The sequence below is a fragment of the Somniosus microcephalus genome, chromosome 2, assembly GCF_052327205.1.
Source record: "Somniosus microcephalus isolate GS21.2 chromosome 2, FLI_Smic_1.0, whole genome shotgun sequence".
In the NCBI taxonomy this organism is placed as follows: Eukaryota; Metazoa; Chordata; class Chondrichthyes; order Squaliformes; family Somniosidae; genus Somniosus; species Somniosus microcephalus.
The window spans coordinates 229,958,633-229,981,691 of record NC_140988.1 but is presented as its reverse complement, the minus strand read 5'-3'; the positions used below and the strand labels follow the sequence as shown (position 1 = coordinate 229,981,691).

At 47.0% G+C, this 23,059-nt stretch overlaps 1 protein-coding gene across 1 annotated transcript in view; it reads right to left on the bottom strand.

Moving 5' to 3' along the window:
* Positions 1 to 17,270, bottom strand: part of LOC147123263 (PGAP2-interacting protein-like) — a 229,218-nt gene extending 211,948 nt beyond the window's left edge. The window contains exon 1 of the mRNA XM_085965696.1: positions 16,997 to 17,270. Within this exon, the coding sequence (XP_085821822.1) occupies positions 16,997 to 17,039 (43 nt within the window). The 5' untranslated portion in view covers positions 17,040 to 17,270. The remainder of the gene's footprint in view (positions 1 to 16,996) is intronic.
* Positions 17,271 to 23,059: the final 5,789 nt, after the last annotated feature.

Below are 23,059 nucleotides of genomic sequence, written 5' to 3'. Positions count from 1 at the left end.
ACAGGACTCGCTCAGTACAGGACTCGCTCAGTACAGGACTCGCTCAGTACAGGACTCGCTCAGTACAGGACTCGCTCAGTACAGGACTCGCTCAGTACAGGACTCGCTCAGTACAGGACTCGCTCAGTACAGGACTCGCTCAGTACAGGACTCGCTCAGTACAGGACTCGCTCAGTACAGGACTCGCTCAGTACAGGACTCGCTCAGTACAGGACTCGCTCAGTACAGGACTCGCTCAGTACAGGACTCGCTCAGTACAGGACTCGCTCAGTACAGGACTCGCTCAGTACAGGACTCGCTCAGTACAGGACTCGCTCAGTACAGGACTCGCTCAGTACAGGACTCGCTCAGTACAGGACTCGCTCAGTACAGGACTCGCTCAGTACAGGACTCACTCAGTACAGGACTCACTCAGTACAGGACTCACTCAGTACAGGACTCACTCAGTACAGGACTCACTCAGTACAGGACTCACTCAGTACAGGACTCGCTCAGTACAGGACTCGCTCAGTACAGGACTCACTCAGTACAGGACTCACTCAGTACAGGACTCACTCAGTACAGGACTCGCTCAGTACAGGACTCACTCAGTACAGCACATCCTGCAGTACAGGACTCACTCAGTACAGGACTCGCTCAGTACAGGACTCGCTCAGTACAGGACTCGCTCAGTACAGGACTCGCTCAGTACAGGACTCGCTCAGTACAGGACTCGCTCAGTACAGGACTCGCTCAGTACAGGACTCGCTCAGTACAGGACTCGCTCAGTACAGGACTCGCTCAGTACAGGACTCGCTCAGTACAGGACTCGCTCAGTACAGGACTCGCTCAGTACAGGACTCGCTCAGTACAGGACTCGCTCAGTACAGGACTCGCTCAGTACAGGACTCGCTCAGTACAGGACTCGCTCAGTACAGGACTCGCTCAGTACAGGACTCGCTCAGTACAGGACTCGCTCAGTACAGGACTCGCTCAGTACAGGACTCGCTCAGTACAGGACTCGCTCAGTACAGGACTCGCTCAGTACAGGACTCGCTCAGTACAGGACTCGCTCAGTACAGGACTCGCTCAGTACAGGACTCGCTCAGTACAGGACTCGCTCAGTACAGGACTCGCTCAGTACAGGACTCGCTCAGTACAGGACTCGCTCAGTACAGGACTCGCTCAGTACAGGACTCGCTCAGTACAGGACTCGCTCAGTACAGGACTCGCTCAGTACAGGACTCGCTCAGTACAGGACTCGCTCAGTACAGGACTCGCTCAGTACAGGACTCGCTCAGTACAGGACTCGCTCAGTACAGGACTCGCTCAGTACAGGACTCGCTCAGTACAGGACTCGCTCAGTACAGGACTCACTCAGTACAGCACATCCTGCAGTACAGGACTCACTCAGTACAGGACTCACTCAGTACAGGACTCACTCAGTACAGGACTCACTCAGTACAGGACTCACTCAGTACAGGACTCACTCAGTACAGGACTCACTCAGTACAGGACTCACTCAGTACAGGACTCACTCAGTACAGGACTCACTCAGTACAGGACTCGCTCAGTACAGGACTCACTCAGTACAGCACATCCTGCAGTACAGGACTCGCTCAGTACAGGACTCGCTCAGTACAGGACTCGCTCAGTACAGGACTCACTCAGTACAGGACTCACTCAGTACAGGACTCGCTCAGTACAGGACTCACTCAGTACAGGACTCGCTCAGTACAGGACTCGCTCAGTACAGGACTCGCTCAGTACAGGACTCGCTCAGTACAGGACTCGCTCAGTACAGCACATCCTGCAGTACAGGACTCGCTCAGTACAGGACTCGCTCAGTACAGGACTCGCTCAGTACAGGACTCGCTCAGTACAGGACTCGCTCAGTACAGGACTCGCTCAGTACAGGACTCGCTCAGTACAGGACTCGCTCAGTACAGGACTCGCTCAGTACAGGACTCGCTCAGTACAGGACTCGCTCAGTACAGGACTCGCTCAGTACAGGACTCGCTCAGTACAGGACTCGCTCAGTACAGGACTCGCTCAGTACAGGACTCGCTCAGTACAGGACTCGCTCAGTACAGGACTCGCTCAGTACAGGACTCGCTCAGTACAGGACTCGCTCAGTACAGGACTCGCTCAGTACAGGACTCGCTCAGTACAGGACTCGCTCAGTACAGGACTCGCTCAGTACAGGACTCGCTCAGTACAGGACTCGCTCAGTACAGGACTCGCTCAGTACAGGACTCGCTCAGTACAGGACTCGCTCAGTACAGGACTCGCTCAGTACAGGACTCGCTCAGTACAGGACTCGCTCAGTACAGGACTCGCTCAGTACAGGACTCGCTCAGTACAGGACTCGCTCAGTACAGGACTCGCTCAGTACAGGACTCGCTCAGTACAGGACTCGCTCAGTACAGGACTCGCTCAGTACAGGACTCACTCAGTACAGGACTCACTCAGTACAGGACTCACTCAGTACAGGACTCACTCAGTACAGGACTCGCTCAGTACAGGACTCGCTCAGTACAGGACTCGCTCAGTACAGGACTCGCTCAGTACAGGACTCGCTCAGTACAGGACTCGCTCAGTACAGGACTCACTCAGTACAGGACTCGCTCAGTACAGCACATCCTGCAGTACAGGACTCACTCAGTACAGGACTCGCTCAGTACAGGACTCGCTCAGTACAGGACTCGCTCAGTACAGGACTCACTCAGTACAGGACTCGCTCAGTACAGCACATCCTGCAGTACAGGACTCACTCAGTACAGGACTCACTCAGTACAGGACTCGCTCAGTACAGGACTCGCTCAGTACAGGACTCACTCAGTACAGGACTCACTCAGTACTGCAGTAAAACGTCAGCAAGTCACTGGACTGGTGCTTGAATCCACAGCCTTCTAACTCAGAGGTTAGAGTGCTACTAACTAACTCAAGCTTTAACATTAACTCATATTTACTTTTAAGGGCCAATTTCATGAATTCAGTTGCTGGCATGGAGCCTTATCTGCTAGAAGTAAATATTAGGAATCTGCTAGCACTTTGCATGATTTATTGCCCATTGGAACTGTGCACCAGGAGTGAGAGTTCCTAAAATCTGCCCCTAATCTTTTTCCAAGGAAAACAAGTTTGATTCTATGAAACATTCCTCATAATTCTCAGTTTTAACTCCCTTCCTTGAGGTTATTCAATTAAACCTACTGATGTTAATTACTATATTTTACTAAATCAAAAATTATTTCTGCTGTATGCACTTAAACATAACTGCAAACTGAGATACTAGTTAATGCTCTCTGAAGGACACTACTTGTGAAAAAGTTTAAAAAATAACTGATTATCAGACTTAAGTTTTAACTGAAAGTACAAGTTTGCCCTGAGTCATAAAAAATAACAGTGCCTTTTCCTGAGGTGTACAACTGGAGGAAGTAATTTAAAAATTAAACATGGAACTATTTCTCATTAGAGATAACAGAAATCTCATGCAGATTTTTCATGAAAGGGCACAATTTGCTGATATCTGTGCATGCTTGTGTGCTGCTATGTGGTAATCAATAGCAACAACAATGTTCCTCTTTCCCATGGTTCATTCAATATTTAAATAGGTCATCAATGAAAATATACTATAAACTAAATGCCCAGTGTAACATAGGAGGTAGCAGCCAGTCCCCAACTATCCTGGTTTAAACAGTTTTAATAAAAATGGGTCGCACCTGACCCACTTGTGGCTGTTTGATTCTGATTTCGATTTTGGATTTTGAGTCACAGTCGTCTCGCTTCCTGCCCACTCTATTTCCTTTCCTTATTAATAGTGGTGGCCTCAAGTTTAGCAGTCAGGCCTACTCACCCAACTTGTTCCCAGCCATCAGATTGGCACTGGGACTATATCTTACTATCCCCCTTCCCCACTCCCCCACCAACCCCCCCCCCCACCACCTTATAAAACTTAATTCGGGCTTCAAGCCTACCACTTCATGCCTCATGCCCCCCCCACATCGTACCCTGCAATTACTGACCTTCCAATCCCACAACCTCTTCCAACCCCAGACTTCCTGTCCTCCTGACCACCGACTCTCCCCACTGGTCGGTCTCCTGGCACCTCATTCCCTACTTATTAGCATTCTTCCTTTCCCATGAGAGTTCTCCTCCAAGCATCCTGTCTCTGCACTTTACAAACACAGACTGATTATGCTATACAAATGTACAGTATTAAGTCTAAGGGCTGGATTTTCATTCAGAAGTCGGGAAGGAGGCGGGACTACAACTTTCGGGTTGTAGTCCCGCCTCCATCGAGATGCGGCCAATCCACGCGATTTTCACTTGATTGACCTTTTTGAGCCCGCCCAGCGGGCTCAGCAGGCCAATTAAGGGCCACCCAGCAACAGGTGACGTCACAAACTGAAATTTCATCTGTCAAGACGTGTTGACAGATGAAATATCAGCGTTTCACAGCTGCTTGAAGTCTTACTTCTAACCCGAGCCCTTCTACGCAGACTCAGTTAGAAATCTCACCGGCACTGAAAGCTGCAGGCTGTCACTTTTGACAGATCGCAGCCATTCTGCTTTCTGTGCCGGCTGAATGATGGACTCCCGAAGCCTAGAGGAAGGAAGGCTGTAAAGGTAAGTACAGGTAATTTAAACTTCTTTACACACTTTAGACACACCAAACACACTTACCTTTGCACTCATGCACCCATCACTCACCTGAACACCGACATCTCGACCCCTCCAAGTCCTTCAACCCGACGGCCCGACTCCTCTAACCTGGCGTGGTTTGGAGCCGTCGGGAATCCCACACGACAACCTTCAAAATAGGGATTAGGCTAAAAACTGCTAACAGGCAGTTAATTGGCACTAATCCCTTCCCGCCTCGGGTTGGCGGGTCTCAGTGGATACCCGCCTCCTTTGAAACTTACATGGAGGCGGGTTTTGGGCGGGATGGTGTCGGGACCCCCGAATTCGGGATTTTAGCCCCCCGCACACCTAAAAGCCCGCGTCACGGCACGCTGAAAAAGTCAACCCCTAAGTGTCGTAACAAGCTAAGAGCCTGCTTTCACATCAGTAATCCAAAAGGTGCTTTTAGTTTGTTTAACTGGAACCACTGCTGTTCACAATTTACATTAACGATTTAGACTTTGGAACAAAGGGATCTCGGAGTACAAATACACAGATCACTAAAAGTTGCGACACAGGTTAGCAAGGCCATAAGAAAAGCAAACCAAGCACTGGGGTTTATTTCTAGAGGCATAGAATTGAAAAGTAGGGAAGTTATGCTAAACTTGTATCGAACCTTGGTTAGACCACACTTGGGAGTACTGCGTACAGTTCTGGTCGCCATATTATAAAAAGGATATAGAGGCACTGGAGAGGGCAGAGAGAAGGTTTACAAGGAGGATACCAGCAATGCGAGGGTATACATATCAGGAAAGGATGAACAGGCTGGGTCTCTTTTCTCTTGAAATAAGGCTGAGGGGTGACCTAATAGAGGTCTTTAAAATTATGAAAAATTTTGATAGAGTGGATTTATGAGGAAGAGCATAACTAGAGCCCATCAATATAAAATAGTCACCAAGAAATCCAATAGGGAATTCAGAAGAAACTTCTTTACCCAAAGAGTGGTAAGAATGTGGAACTCGCTATCATAGGGAGTGGTTGAAGCGAAAAGTATAGATGCATTTAAGGGGCAGCTAGACAAGCATATGAGGGAAAAGGGAATAGAGGGTTATGCTGATAGATTTAGATGAGGAAAGACGGGAGGAGGCTTGTGTGGAGCATAAACGCCGGCATGGACTGGTTGGGCCGAATGGCCTGTTTCTGTGCTGTATATCCTATGTAACTTATCATTCACATCAGTGCGGTAGCACGACAAAATCCACCATAGGGGGGCCATATGATTAAAGTGATGAAACTAGATAGATATATGGTATTTACTCAAACTAACAACCTGTATTCACCTCAGTGCTCTTAAATGGGCTTTTTCTTAGTCCTATTCTTCACATCAGTGTGATTGGCACCATGAAATCAGACATGGAGGAAGCATGTGTGTGTTCAGGGATGAAAAACTGCATATCCTCCAACTCACTGTAAAATCATCACTGGAGATCCACTAGTATCTATCTATATCCAGCTATCAAAATTGGGTGACCGCTTTGCGGAACACCTCCGTTCAGTCCGTAAGGGTGACCCCGAGCTTCCGGTCGCCTGTCATTTCAATTCACCGCTCCATTCCCACTCGGACCTCACCGTCCTTGGCCTCTTGTACTGTTCCACGGAAGCTCAACGTAAACTCGAGGAACAGCACCTCATCTTCCGATTAGGCAGTCTGCAGCCTTCCGGTCTCAATATCGAGTTCAACAATTTCAGATCATAACCTCGGCCCCTGTTTCATTTTCACTTATATTTTTCCACTCCTTTCCTTTCCCCCCCCCCTTTCCTTTTGTTTCTCTCTCACACCTGGCAGCTATCTTTTGCCCTGCCAGTACACTTTACACCTAATCACAGCCTATTACCATCTCGTCTAGCTTCTAATCTCTTTTACTTCTTTTGGTTCTTTTATTCTTTTGTCCGATCGCAGCCCTGCCTTCGATCTAGTTCCTTTTCTCTCCAGTTTTGAAGAAGGGTCAAACCCGAAACGTCAACTCAAATTTCTCTCCACGGATGTTGCCTGACTTGCTGAGTTTTTCCAGCATTTTCTGTTGTTATTTCGGATTTCCAACATCTGCAGTATTTTGCTATCAAAATTGATGTCTGGGGTGCACATTTTATTGAAAACGCACAATAAGTATCTGCAGTACCTGTTACTCCTGTGGGTGGAACGATGCTAGGTATTTTCAATGATAAACATGTCACACTGCGTGACACACAATAACTGCTATTTTACAGTTAGAGTTTATTATGCTGAGATTGCACAATCTGGCCACTGGATTACCATAAATTGCTGAATTTTTTTTTTCATCCGCTTTTTTTTCCTCAGTAACTGAAATTTCTAATATCCAAAATTAGGGTTTAAAAATTTTTTTTTAAATTACTAAATTTTAAACAAAATGGGTGTGAAGTCAGCGTAGCACAAACGCTGCCCATCCCATTCCAAAAGAAGGACAACTTGCAATTATGTACTGTAGCATCTTTAACATAGTAAAACGTCCCAAATGTACCACAGCCACAATCACATAGGATGTCATTTGGGATTTTGATTTTCAGTGCTGTGGCAGAGGCAGAAACCTGATTGGAAGGGTTCAAACATGGAGTTGCAAGAAAGTTGGGCATGGATTTGGGAGGTGACAACACACTCAAGGACTTGAGAGGAAAGTGAGGTTAGAGATGGGGTGGTAGTTTGCAAGGACAGAGGGTCAAGGATGGGTTTTTTGAGGAGCAGGTGATAACGGCACATTTGAGGGGGACGGGGACAGTATCTGAGGAGAAGGGACCATTTATAATATCAGCTAACATGGGGGCCAGGCAGGAAATTTGGGTGGCCAGCAATTTGGTGGGAATAAAGTCGAGGAAGCAGGAGGTGGGTCTCATGGATAAGTTGAGCTCGGAGAGGGCATGAGGGGAAATAAAAGAGAAACTAGAGAAAGATGCGAGTTCAGGGCTAGGGCAGGGGTGAACCATAGGGGAAATGTGGTTTGGTGAGCTCGGGAAAGGGAGGGAATCAGCAGAGGCAGCTGAACGAATGGCCTCAATCTTAGTGACAAAGACATGGGATGTCATTCGTGACTTTGATAACGGCTGTATCAGTGCTGTGGCAGGGATGGGAACCTGATGAAGAAGTAACAAGTTATTCACTAATACTATCAACCTTTGCCTCTTCAACAGTGAACTTAAACCCAATACTTTCTCACCCAATGGCTACATGTGCAAATTCCAGATCAAGTCACTGAATGGTAATTAGTAGCAGGAATCCCAGCTCCTTAGCTCTCAGGTTCTGAGGCCATTTGTAGCCCTCCAGCTGTTCACCTGACTGAGATCTGCTAACTCAACACAGACTGGGGATCAAACCTCTTGGTCTCGTCCTCCCACAGTAATTATTCATTCAGTTTCTAATCTGTAGGGGTCAATAGATTAATCTCTGCCCAGGCACATTCAAATTTATCACACAGGCATCCCAATGGCTAAGTGAGTAAATACATTGCTTTGTGTGGACCAGGAAGATCTCAGGTTCAATTCCTGGTTTGTGCGGAATTAGCTGATCACAGAGACACTAAAGCTAGGGAATCTACAATTGGCTTCAAAAGGAGAATAGCTATTCACCATGGTTCCTGTTCCTGATCATTCTTGAGTGAATCCTCTTGACATGTCCTTGTGAGAATATCAGAGGAGACTAAGATCAGGCTTGGCCGTGTTGCTCTCCCCCTTCACAGTCAAAAACCAACCAGCGCTCAATTGTCTTGGCTTACATGTGAAATAATGGCCACTTTGGCAAGATACTGGAAGGCTGCCAGCATTCAGAATGCTGTAGACCAATAGAAATTTGGGATTAAAGGAGCAGCGGCTGTGTGGATATGAAATTGGCTCAGGGACAGACAGCAGAGAGTAGTAGTGAACGGTTGTTTTTCAGACTGGATGGAAGTATACAGTGGTGTTCCCCAGGGGTCAGTGTTGGGACCACTGCTCTTTTTGATATATGTTAATGAACTGGACTTGGATATACAGGGCATAATTCAAACTTTGCAGATGACACAAAATTCGGAAATGTAGTAAACAGTGAGAAGGATAGTATTATGTCCGTGTATAATTGAGACACGGACTGCAGGAGTTGATTATAACAAGTCTTTACTGAATGGAGACAACCTGGAAACTGAAACTACAGAAGCCTGCTAGGGCCTTTTATACAGGGGTGGTCACTGCCGGTACTGCAGTCTGAGACCAGTTATTCCCTTAAAGGGACATACACAACAATTCCTCCCCTTTTAGATAAACAGTACATAACATTCATTTAACAACTAAATAATAACTAATTACAATCACAATTACAGTTGCTAGATACATTGGTTCAAGTTAAGCAATTATAAGTTCAGTCTTTGAGGAGGCTTCCTGATTCTGTCTGGATAACGCCTCTTTGGGATATCAGGTTCTTCTGGCAAGGTTGAGTCGGGATCAATGTCGTTGTTTGGTTCGTCTGCTTCCAATATCACCGATTCTGCGGTAGATGCAATTGGTACTTCGGTTTCATCGCCAGGTGTATCAGATCGTGGTGTGGAGTTGACGTTTTCCAGTGACTCTAGAATCTGGTCAGCATGGCGTCTTACAATGCTCTCTCCAACGTCCACGGTATACATTAGAGATCCTTGCCGTGTACAGATCGTTCATGGCTGCCATTTCTCTGTGCGGTAGTCCCAGGCCAAAACTGGTTGACCTATCTTAAAACTCCTGGTCGGCCTTTCATTCATATTCTGAAACTGCCTGTTCTCCACATCTCTTCTGACGTTTGGCTTAACCAAATCCAAGCGGCATCGTAGTCTTCGATTGAAGAACATCATGGCTGGAGTTTGGTTGGTAACCGCATGTGTCGCATTCCGGTAGGCAAACAAGAAGTTATCCACCTTGTGTTGTAGGGGTATATCTTCATTACACATTGCCCTGATAGCCTTCTTGAATGTTTGAACAAACCTCTCGGCCAATCCATTAGTGGCTGGATGATATGGGGCGGATGTGTAATGCTTAACACCATTGTTCTTTAAGAACCTCCGGAACTCTTCAGACACAAACTGTGGTCCATTGTCACAGCAAATCTGTTCAGGCAGCCCATTCCTAGCGAATATGGTTCGTAAGACTGTGATAGTTTTTTCTGTGGTGGTTGAGGACATTTTTATTACCTCTGGCCGCTTTGAATGTGCATCCACCGCAATTAAAAACATCGAGTCCATAAAGGGACCAGCAAAATCAATGTGCACCCTTTGCCATGGAGATGAGGGCCACTCCCATGGATGTAGAGGGGCTTGTGGTGGGGTGTTTTGGACCTTCCGGCATCCTGTACAGCTCTTGGTCATCTCTTCGATTTCTCTATCGATTCCCGGCCACCACACAAACGCTCTGGCTAAGTTCTTCATTTTAAGCCCTCCCAGATGACCCTCATGAAGCTCATTGAGCACTCTATCCTTCAATTTGGGTGGAATTACTACTCTGGATCCACACATCAAAGTTCCTCTGCACACTGACAGCTGTTCTCTTCTCGGCGAGAATGCTGGCAGCAGTGGTTCGCCATGTGCTGGCCATCCCTTCACCGTTAAATCATAGACCCAGGAGTGTGTCGGGTCATTTCGTGTTTCCTTTTCTATGTTTGCATTCGTCACAGGGAGACATTCGACTATGGTCGAGTGGAATAACTCCACTGGATCCACTGCCAGTTCTTCTTCCACCGGATCCACTGCCAGTTCTTCTTCCACCGTCGGCAACGGTAGGCGCGACAATCCATCAGCATTCCCATGCTGTTTAGTTCCTTTGTACTCGATGTCATATTGGTGTGCCCCTAGGAAAAGGGACCACCTCTGTAGCCGTTGTGCCGTCATTATCGGTACGCCCTTCTGAGGGTTGAAAATGGAGACGAGAGGTTGATGATCAGTTAGTAGAGTAAATTTGACCATGCAGGTAGTGATTGAACTTCTTCACCCCCCACACCAGGCTGAGGGCCTCTCTGTCAATCTGGGCGTAGTTACGCTCGGCTGAAGTTAACGAGCGTGACGCAAAAGCTATCGGCCTCTCTGAACCATCAAGAAATTTATGTGACAGTACCGCCCCAATATAGTGGGGAGACGCATCACACGCCAGTCTTATCGGTAGTGATGGCTTGTAGTGAACCAATACTTCTCTTGAAGTGATTAGGTCCTTACTCTTCTGAAAGGCCCGCTTACATTCATCGCTCCATTTCCATGCTACTCCCGTTCGTAGTAGGGCGTTCAGTGGATGCAGAATTGTGGACAAATTTGGCAAAAACGTATGGTAGTAATTCACCAATCCAAGGAATGACCTCAGTTGCGACACATTTTCAGACGCTGGAGCCTTAACTACCGCTTCAATTTTGTCAGGGGACTTATGCAACCCCTCTTCATCAATCACGTGGCCACAATACGATATCCGTTTCTTAAAAAACTCGCACTTGGGGCGATTGGCTCGTAGCCCATGTTCACGTAGTCTAGTGAGCACCTGCTCTAGGTTGGCAAGGTGTTCACTGTCATCTTCACCTGTCACTAGGATGTCGTCCAAGTAACACCGAGTCCCCGGAATCCCTTGCAGGACTTGTTCCATCGCTCTTTGCCATATCACCGGAGCTGATGCTACTCCGAATACCAGTCGATTATACTGGTAAAGACCTTTGTGAGTGTTTATCGTGAGATACTTCCTAGAGGATTCTTCAACCTCCATCTGCAAATATGCTTGTGCTAGGTCAATTTTTGTAAAACGCTTCCCTCCAGATAGTGAGGCGAAGATATCTTCTATCCTTGGAAGAGGATATTGTACTGTGTGAAGGACTGGGTTCACTGTCACCTTGAAGTCCCCACAGATGCGAACCTTCCTCGGCTCCTCAGACTTATTGTTTAACGTTTTCTTCATGACAGGAACAATGGGTGTCGCCCACTCGCTCCAGTCTACCTTAGATAACACGCCTGCATTCTCCAGATTCTCCAGCTCTGCCTCGACGGCTGGGCAAATTGCATATGGTACCGGTCTTGCTTTGAAAAACTTGGGAATTGCATTCTCCTCTATTTTTATCGAGGTGGTTACGCCTTTAAGAGTGCCCAGTTCTTGTTGAAATACCTCTTTGGCATCAGCTAAGATTGTTGACAATCGTCCAGGAGTGACGTCGTCATCCTTTTTACCAGCCACCGTCAGTGCCTGAATGGAGTGCCAGTCTAAACTTATCTTTCTGATCCATTCATGTCCCAATAACGGTGGTCCACCATCTTGCAGAATGTAGAGATACAATTTCCGTATTTTCTTGCCGTTGTATTCGACAGGCACCCTTATTTTTCCTCTGGGGTATACTTTTTGCCCTGTATACATCCTCAAGACAATGGATGTCTCTCTCAAGGGTATGTGTGAGAATAGCCGCTCGTAGTCTCGTCGATTCATAACGGTTAGAGCTGATCCTGTATCCAATTCCATTTTGACTTGGGACCCTGCTATCGTGAGGGTGACCCAAATGGTTCGGTGATCCTCTCTTGCGATTACGTTGTGAAGTTTGAGACAGCTTAGTCTCTTGTTCCCGGATTCACTATCGCTCATCTGGTCTTCGGAACTACTGTCCGTCATCTTTTGTACTTTCCTGTACGGTTCCTTAGTGGCCTTTTTGTTGTCGTTGGTCTTCTTCCCAGACCTGCAAACTCGTGCAATGTGTCCCATCTTTCCGCATTGCCTGCATATTTTGTCCTTGGACCAGCAGTCCTTCTGGTCATGGTTTGTTCTGCCGCAGCGATAACATTTTGCAAATCCCCGTTTTCGTGGGTGCCATATCCTGTGGCTTTTGTTGTATTTCCGCAGCTCCCCTTGCTGCTGCTTCGTACGCTACTGCCATGCTGAAAGCCTTATCTAGCGTCAGCTCTTTCTCTGAGAGTAACCTCTTCTGGGTTCCTTCGCTCAGGAGTCCACAGACAAATTTGTCCCGTAAGGTATCTGCCAGTCCTGCTCCGAACTGGCAGTGCTTTGATAGCTTGTGTAGTTCCGTAAGGTAATCAGCATTGCTCTCATTTTTATACTGATTTCTCCTGTGGAATTTAAATCTTTCTGCTATCAGCAGCGGTGTAGGATTTAGGTGTTCCTGTAGGATAGCAACAATTTCGTTAAAACTCTTCGCCTTCGGTTTGGCTGGAGTAATCAGGTCCCGCAATAGGCCGTACGTTCTTGCGCCCATTAAATTTAGCAATACCGATGCCTTTTTCTCATCGGCTATTTCGTTTGCCTCGCAATATACCTCGACTCTTTCCACATACGTGGTCCAGTCTTCTATTGCATTATCGAAGGCAGTGATATCGCCAGTCTTTGGCATCTTGAAAATCTAAGATGGCGCCTCCCGCGCTTTTCCTTCATCCCCGATGGATCAAAATGGCGCCTCCCGCGCTTTTCCTTCTTCCCCGCCGAGTTAAGATGGCGCCTCCCGCGCTTTCCCGCCGCTGCCGCTGCTGCCAACGCTGCTCTCCGCGGTCTTTTTATTTTTCTATTGCGCTTCAATATTTGCTCCGTTAATTGAAGAACCGTTCCCGTCGTGGAGCAGACCCTCTGGGACACTTCCCTCCCTCTTCTTAGGTCTGAATGCTGCCCGGCTTCGAAGCACCGGCCGCGCCCTGTGTGCTCCACCCTCTCTCTCTCTCTTTGCTTCCCGACTCGCTGCCCGGCCCCGTTGCAGAGCCACCCGATCGAGCTCTAGCCCGCCGCAGCCCAGGAAGGATCAGTGCACTACCTGCCACCAGCCTGATTAGCTGGGAAACCACAGACTGGAAGACCAAGCCTGGCTCTCGACAGTCTCTCCTGCAACTTTTCAATTCGATGATTTGGAGGGCGGTTGCCCACGGTCGACGCCCGTTTCTCGAGTTCCTTTGGATTATTATTTTTTCTTTCTTCTGGCTTCGACCTTCAATAACGTCGTCTGAGGTGCTGCCGAGTTGCAGGTAAGTTTGTTTCTTACTCGTCGCCAGTATTATGTCCGTGTATAATTGAGACACGGACTGCAGGAGTTGATTATAACAAGTCTTTACTGAATGGAGACAACCTGGAAACTGAAACTACAGAAGCCTGCTAGGGCCTTTTAGACAGGGGTGGTCACTGCCGGTACTGCAGTCTGAGACCAGTTATTCCCTTAAAGGGACATACACAACAGATAGTAGCTGACTTCAGGAGGACATAGAAAGACTGGTGAAATGGGCAGACACATGGCAGGTGAAATTTATTGCAGAAAAATGTGAAGTGATTAATTTTGGTAGGAAGAATGAGGAGAGGCAATATAAACTAAAAGGTACAATTTTAAAGGGGGTGCAGAAAGAGAGACACATCGGGTGTATGTACACGATGGGCCGAATGGCCTCCTTCTGTGCTGTAAGTTTCTATGATTCTATGAAAATTATTAAGCTAAAAGGCAAAATACTACAGATGCTGGAAATCTGCAATATAAACAGAAAATGCTGGAAATACTCAGCAGGTCAGGCAGCATCTGCAGAGAGAGAGTTAACTTTTCTGTTCGATGACCTTTTATCAGAGATAGAAAATGTTACAGATGTAACAGTTTTATGCACGTATAGAGGCAGGGGAAGCGGGGAGGGGAGGAAAGAACAGGGAAGGTCTGAGCTCGGGTGGAAGGCAGGAGTGATTTAAATGACAAAAGGGATGATTAGGCACTTCACAGCCTTCCGGACCTAACATCAAATGCAACAATTTCAGATCATAACCACTGCTCCCATTTTTTTTTTCGGACAGCAGCTGTTGGTGGTGCTGCTGTTGCCATTTACAGCTCCTCTAGACTCATCTTTAGCTTCTGTACTGGTCCCATTACCATCTCCATCATCTCTTTTGTCATTTAATCTCTCCTGCCATCCACCCTATCACAGACCTTCCCTTTTGTTCTTTCCTTCCCTGCCCCCCGCCTTTCCCTGCCCCTGTACTTGCTTAAAACCTGTTACATCTGTAACATTTTCCAGTTCTGACGAAAGGTTATAGACCTGAAATGTTAACTGTTTCTCTCTCCACAGATACTGCCTGACCTGAGTATTTCCAAAATTATTCTTAATTGTAAGTTTTCTTTGTAATGCAATAAAGTCTTCAGATCAACATTTTTTTGAACTGATAAAATTGATAGAGAATTTTTTTCATTCATTTTCAGGATGCTGGCAAGGCTGGCATTGATTGCCCATCCCTAATTGCCCTGAGAAGGCAATGGTGAGCCTACTTCTTTAACCACTGTTAGCAGTTAGTTCCACTTCAGCAGTGGCCACTTCAGCGGGCAGCTAAGAGTCAACCCCGTTAGAGTGGGACTGCAGTCATATATAGGCCAGACTGGGTAATGACGGCAAGTTTCCTTCCCTAAAAGGACATTAGTGAACCAATTGGGTTTTTACAACAATCTGACTGCTTCAAGATCACTTTAGCTGAATTCTCAAACTGCCATGATACGATAGCAAAATACTGCGGATGCTAGAAATCTGAAATAACAACAGAAAATGCTGGAAAAACTCAGCAGGCCAGGGCAGCATCCGTGGAGAGAGAAATAGAGTTAACATTTCAGGTCGATGACCTTTCGTCAGAACTGGAAAAAAGCAGGAAAAGGAATAGATTGTGAAGCAAGTTAGGGGCTGGGAAAAGGGGGAGGGGATGAAAGAACAAAAGGGAAGGTCAGTGATAGGATAGAAAGCAGGAGAGATTAAGAGACATTGAGATATTCAAGGCAAGAGGAGGTGGTAATAGGACAGGTTAAGGAACAAAGGATGGCTCTAGATGAAGTGTGAATTGCGCTGGCAGAATGAAGGACAGCTGCCACGTGGGAGGGAAGGAAAAAAGGCCAAACAAAAAGTGTGGATAAAAAAATAAAAAATGTGCATATATATGTGATGGGGGCCCAGGTTATGATCTGAAATTGTTGAACTCTATTTTGAGTCCAGAAGGCTGTAGAGTGCCTAATCGAAAGAGGAGGTGCTGTTCCTCGAGCTTACGCTGAGCTTCCGTGGAACAGTGCAAGAGGCCGAGGACGGTGAGGTCTGAGTGGGAATGGGGCGGAGAATTAAAGTGACAGGCCACTGGGAGCTCGGGGTCCCCCTTACGGACTGAACGGAGGTGTTCCGCAAAGCGGTCACCCAATCTGCATTTGGTCTCCCCAATGTAGAGGAGACCACATCGTGAGCAGCGAATACAGTATACTAAATTGCAAGAAGTACAAGTAAATCGCTGTTTCACCTGGAAGGGGTGTTTGGGGCCCTGGACAGTGGGAAGGGGGGAGGTATAAGGACATGTGTTGCATCTCCTGCACTTGCACGGGAAGGTGCCGGGCGACGGGGAAGGGGTGCTGGGGGTGGTAGAGGAGTGGACTAGGGTGTTGCGGAGGGAGCGGTCCCTACGGAATGCTGAAAGGGGAGGTGAGGGGAAGATGTGTTTAGTGGTGGGATCACGCTGGAGGTGGCGGAGGATGATCCGTTGAATGTGCAGGCTGGTGGGGTGAAAGGTGAGGACAAGGGGAAATCTATCATGGTTCCGGGAGGGAGGGGCAGGGGTGAGAGCAGAAGTGCAGGAGATAGAACGGACACGGTCGAGGGCCATGTCAACCACAGTAGAGGGGAATCCTCGGTTGAGGAAAAAGGAAAACATGTCGGAAGCACTGGTATGGAAGGTGGCATCGTCAGACTGCCATGGTGGGGTTTGAACTAACATTGTCAAGATTATTAGTCCAGGCCTTTAGATTACTGGTCCAGCAATATAACCGCAATATTACCATATACTGGTACCTAATTAATCTTCAGCAAGCTGCACTTTATTAAATACATAACAAGCACAATAACCCACATTTAGTTTTGAATATGTTAAAAAATAAAAATACTGGTTGCAAATATGGTTGTTGAGTCATATATGATTTAAGAAAAAAAAATCACTTTGTGTTGTCATGACCCCCTACTGTAAAATAGTACTTATGAGTCCGTTTCTGAGCAAAGGGCAAATCATAAAACTTTGATACGTCTGTTTCCACATTTTTAACGGCTTTTATTAATTTGAACAAAGATTGTTTCTTATTACTTGTAATAAATAACAATACTGCAAAAAGGAAATGGTTTAAATCGTTTTGTTTTCAGTCGTCAACAAACTATTCATATTTAATACAATTAATAATGCATATGGTTTAAACTCTGTCCCAGATAATGTTTTTATAAAGTATTATGTGCAGCAGTATGTTTTACTTTCATATGGCTGAATACATCCAATATAAATAAATATAAGACGGAAGTGTTTTAATTCTCAGATAGCTGACAGACCTTCCGCGAATCGAATTACATGTGATAACCTCAGAAATAAAGGTTCGAAAAGGAAATAACCTTACCCAAGAAAACTTCGATCAGTAGGTCCCTGTGCAAGGCAGGCATTTCCCCCACACACACACAAAACCCAGCAGGCAATGATACAACTAAAAGTATATTTTGCAGAATGAAATAACTGGCAAGAAGAGGTGACGCGGGCGCCAGGAGGCGAGCAGTGGCGGTATGTCAGCTCCTCAATAATTCACCAGGTGCGGCCACCTGAGCCCGGGAACCACGCGCCCGCAGCACGGAGGCGGGGCCCGTCTCGCGCGAGAATGCACACCTGTCGGCCGCTGCACTCCGGCAACAGCAATGATCCGGCCTGGCCTGGGCTGCTGGTAGGAAAGCAAGGAGGCATTTTTTTTTTTCTAAAATCCTTTTGACTTAAAATTAATTTTTTTACTTTTACATGAACGACTTTAGATGCATTTATTGCACATTCATTCCAGTAGCTCAAGTTTCTTCGTTATGGTGTCACTGACGTGTTACAGTTGCCCTGAATTATTGCACCTAAAGCTGTGGGCAGAATTCAGTATCAGCAAATTTGAAGGAAGCCTTTGGGAATGTACCTATAGGGTTGAGGAAATGTCATAAATACTTAATTACATGATTTTTATTTAACCTCGTGGATCAAATTTTAACTGCCGAAAATATATTTTTAATGAAAAGTCAATAATGCAGGACCCACTGACCTCAATGTCCAAATTCCTGAGGTGTGCTCTGGGTACAGAAAGTTCTGTAGAGGCACAAATTTGTAAAATCTATTCTCATGTTTACAAATTTGATACAAATAGTGAACAGAGAAAATCTTGTCATCCAATTGTTTCAAGCAGCGGTCCAGCTAAAAATTGAAGTGGGAGATTGTGTCTCTATGCTGCTGTCTTTGACAATGAAGTAAACCAGATTTAGGTTACTTTATCTATTAGATAGTACCTTTGTTACATGGGGAGCACGTTTAATCGAAAATGTTCAAAGAAAGTTTGCTGCTATGGATAAACCCATTATGGCATCTTATGCCTTTAGGTAAAAGGGGGGGAGTCACGCCTTGCTTGTCACAAAATCACCCAGCCTGATGGCCCACACACAAGTGTGATTGCACTGATAAGATTGTTTTACTTTTCATTTGAATATATATATGTGTGTGTGTACCCATATATAGTGAACAGAGAAAATCTTGTCATCCATACATTTCCCTTTCTCTTAATTTGTGTGGCTTCAGTAAAAAGAAATGCTTGCACATCTTCATTCATCTATATTAATAATATGTTGCCCTGGCCCATATATCTAATTATATAATAGATTCCCTAATGATTGTAAATTACTTTATTTCAGCAGGCATCAAGCTGTCCTGCTCCCCATGTACTCCTCTTTCTATTTTAAATTATTTTTATCACTATATATGTTTCAACTTTTGGTTTTTTTTGTCCCTTGGGCTTTCCTGCTCACTTTCCCTATTGCCTCCTATTTAACTTTCTGTTTTAGAAGACACTGATGATGACCATGAAGATATCCTTGCTGAAACAACATCGCAGCTAAGAAGACTAGTAAGCCAGGCTCTCATAAATCTGAAATAACAACAGAAAACGCTGGAAAAACTCAGCAGGCCAGGCAGCATCCATGGAGAGAGAAACAGAGTTAATGTTTCAGGTCTGGGACCCTTCATCAGAACTGGAAAAAGCTGGAGATGTAACAGATATTAAGCAGGTGCAGAGACGGGGGTGGGGGGAGGAATTGAAAGAACAATCTGTGCTTTTGTAAGAGGCAGGAAAGATAAAATGTTGCAAATGGGAATGGCAAAATCATACAGCATGAAAAATGGGGGCAGGGGTTATAGTTTGAAATTGTGGAACTCAGTGTTGAGTCCAGAGGGCTGTAAAGTGCCTAATTGAAAGATGAGGTACTGTTCCTCGAGCTTATGTTGAGCTGCATTGGAGCAATGTAATAGGCCAAGGACAGAGAGATCAGAGTGGGAGTGAAGCGGTGAATTAAAGTGACAGGCGACCGGAAACTCAGGGTCACCCTTATGGACTGAACGGAGGTGTTCCACAAAGCAGTCGCCCAATCTGTGTTTGGTCTCCCCAATGTAGAGGAGACCGCATCATGAGCAGCGAATACAGTATACTAAATTGCAAGAAGTACAAGTAAATCGCTGTTTCACCTGGAAGGGGTGTTTGGGGCCCTGGACATTGGGAAGGGAGGAGGTAAAATGGCATGTGTTGCATCTCCTGCGCTTGCATGTGAAGGTGCCGGGCGAAGGGGAAGGGCTGTTAGGAGTGGACCAGGGTGTCGCGGAGGGAGCGGTCCCTTCGGAATGCTGAAAGGGGAGGTGAGGGGAAGATGCGTTTGGTGGTGAGATCACGTTGGAGGTGGCGGAAATGGCGGAGGATGATCCGTTGAAAGTGGAGGCTGGTGGGGTGAAAGGTGAGGATAAGGGGAATCCTATCATGATTCTGGGAGGGAGGGGAAGGGGTGAGAGCAGAAGTGCGGGAAATAGAACGGACACGGTCAAGTGCCGTGTCAACCACAGTAGAGGGGAATCCTCGGTTGAGGAAAAAGGAAGACCTGTTGGAAGCACTGGTATGGAAGATGGCATTGTCAGAACAGACGCGGCGGAGACGGAGAAATTGGGAGAATGGAATAGCGTCCTTACAGGAAGCGGGGTGGGTGGAAGTGTAGTCCAGGTAGCTGTGGGAGTCAGTGGGCTTGCAGTGGATGTTTGTAGAAAGCCGATCGCCAGCAATGGAGACGGAGAAGTCAAGGAAGGGAAGAGAAGAGTTGGAGATGGACCATGTGAAGGTGAGGGAAGGGTGGAAATTGGAAGCAAAGTGAATGAACTTATCTAGTTCAGGGCGAGAGCAGGAAACGGCACCGATACAGTCATCGATGTACCGGAAAAAGAGGTGAGGGAGGAGACCTGAGTAGGACTGGAACAAAGAATGTTCCACATATCCAATGAAAAGGCAGGCATAGCTAGGGCCCATGCGGGTTCCCATAGCAACACCTTTCATTTGGAGGAAGTGAGTGGAGTCAGAGGAGAAGTTGTTCAATGTGAGAACAAGTTCAGCCAGGTGGAGGAGGAGGGTGGTGGTGGATGGGGACTGGTTGGGCCTCTGTTCAAGGAAGAAGTGGAGCGCCCTCAGGCCGTCCTGGTGGGGGATGGAGGTGTAGAGGGATTAAACGTCCATAGTGAAAAGGAGACAGTTGGGGCCAGGAAACGGGAAACTGTTAAAATGATGAATGGCGTCGGAAGAGTCGCGAATGTAAGTGGGAAGAGACTGGACAAGGGGAGAAAAAATAGAGTCAAGATAGGAAGAGATAAGTTCCGTGGGGCAAGAACAGGCTGAAACGATGGGTCTACCAGGGCAGTCCTGTTTGTGGATCTTGGGAAGGAGGTAGAACGGGCTGTGTGGGGCTGGGGGATTATGAGGTTGGCAGCCATGGAGGGAAGATCTCCAGAGGAAATGAGGTCAGTGACAGTCTTGGAAACAATGGCTTGATGTTTGCTAGTGGGGTCATGGTCCAGGCGGAGGTAGGAGGAGGAGTTGGAGAGTAGGCGTTCAGCTTCCACACGGTAGAGGTCAGTTCGCCAAACAAGAACAGCACCACCCTTATCAGCAGGTTCAATGATAATGTTAGGGTTGGATCGGAGAGAACGGAGTGCTGCAAGTTCAGAGGGAGGTAGGTTGGAGTGAGAGAGGGGAGCAGAGAAATTGAGACAGCCGATGTCACGTTGGCAGTTAGATCTAGAGAGGGTAAGAGGCCAGAGGGAGGGGCCCAGGTAGAATGGGAATTCTGAAAGCGGGAGAAAGGGTCAGCTGTGCGGGGGGAAGACTCCTGGCCAAGGAAGTGGGCACGGAGACAAAGGCAACGGAAAAAGAGCTCAGCATCGTGCCGAGCTCGAAATTCATTGAGATGGGGGCGTAAGGGGATGAAGCTCAGGCCTTCGCTGAGGACTGATCGTTCGGGGTCAGAGAGGGGAAGGTCAGAGGGGATAGTGAAAACATGGCAGGGGGTGAGATTGGAAGAAGGGATGGGGTCAGAGGAAAGTAAAGGGGAAGAAGGTTCCGGAGGGGCATTGGTGTCCAAGAGTTGATGAAGCTTGCGATGCTTGACATCAAAAAGGAAGAAAAAAAGTTTTTTGTTGAAGCGTCGGATGAGTCGAAGGATGAAATGGAACTGTGGACCCGGACAGCTTTGAGATAGAGTGCGTCGGTGCTGCTGAAGAGAGAGGTCGAGAATGTTCATGTGGCGCCGCATGGCGTTGAGCGTGGATTTCAAGATGCAGCAAGAGCAGTAGTTCGAGAAACGATGAATATTTTGCAGATATTTGTAATTCTGGGTGGATCCGAAACACAAAAGGTGGAAGTTTAGTTGGAATCCACGTGGAATAAGTCGGAACCGTAGACAGTTGCTGAGGAAAGAGATGTGGCTGTGAAACCGAGTCTTGGCAGATACCTGATCAAACAGGAGAAGGGAAACTGAAAGCAATGAAGATGAACAAGGTTGAAGAGACAAACGGAAATCCCGTCGGAGAGAAGAGCAGAACTTCTTCAAGGTGGACATTCCTGGAAGAGGGGTGGCAGTGAACCAAATACTAATACAATGGCCCAGAACTTGGTGTCGGGGGCTTGCCGTGCGTGCAAGCCCCCGATCTGCACTCACCCTGCGCGCTGACATCTGAAGCCCGGGCCTGCTTGCATTTCCTGTCACAGGCCTGGTTCAGATGTCAGCGCGCAGTGCTTACCTGATCCAGCGGCGTAGTTAGTGCGATGTGCCGGCTGGGATCAGGTGAGCACTGTACAACCAATCAGGGGAGGGGAAGGTTCATTCATGAGTTTGAGTAAGAACTGTCAAACTCATGAAAACTACGGGGGCCCAAAACACTATTTAAACTTTAAATAAACATTTAAAAAACATCCCAATCATTAAATTAAGTATAAATAAGTTTTAAAAAAATTTAAACAATAATTTTTTTTTTGAAAAAAATAAATTTTTAATAAAAAGGGTCTAAAACTAAACTTACCTTATTGTAGATTCTTTAAAATAATAAACCTGTGGAAAAAAAATTCTAAATTACACTAAAACACCACTTACCTGTAAAAATAAATACTTACGTGTGCTTTTTACAAGCGTAAAGACCGGAGGCCTTTAGACAGGCGCAAATCCCCCAAAACAGAGGAAATCCAAGACGCACGCGCTGCCTCCTACAGCGCACGCGCTAGCCTCTTCACCTCTTGGGTTAGAGGAGAGGAAATGCCGGTTTTCAGCGCATGCGCTGTGCATGCTGAAAACCGGCATTTCCTCCGGCCAGACGCGTGAGTACCCCTTCCGTACTCACGCGTTTGGGGAGGAATTACTGCCCCAATAGCAAAATACTGCGGATGCTGGCAATCTGAAATAACGACAGAAAACGCTGGAAAAACTCAGCAGGCCAGGCAGCATCCGTGGAGAGAGAAACATGTCTTCCTTCTTCCTCAACCGAGGATTCCCCTCTACTGTGGTTGACATGGCCCTTCACCGTGTCCGTTCCATTTCCCGCACTTCTGCTCTCACCCCTTCCCCTCCCTCCCAGAACCATGATAGGGTTCCCCTTGTCCTCACCTTTCACCCCACCAGCCTCCACTTTCAACGGATCATCCTCCGCCATTTCCGCCACCTCCAACGTGATCCCACCACCAAATGCATCTTCCCCTCACCTCCCTTTTGAGCATTCCGAAGGGACCGCTACCTCCGTGACACCCTGGGCCACTCCTCAATCACCCCTAACAGCCCTTCCCCTTCGCCCGGCACCTTCCCGTGCAAGCGCAGGAGATGCAACACATGCCCTTTTACCTCCTCCCTTCCCACTGTCCAGGGCACCAAACACCCCTTCCAGGTGAAACAGCGATTTACTTGTACTTCTTGCAATTTAGTATACTGTATTCGCTGCTCACGATGCGGTCTCCTCTACATTGGGGAGACCAAACGCAGATTGGGCGACCGCTTTGCAGAACACCTCCGTTCAATCCATAAGGGTGACCTTGAACTTCCGGTCGCCTGTCACTTCAATTCTCCGCTTCACTCCCACTCTGATCTCCAATGCAGCT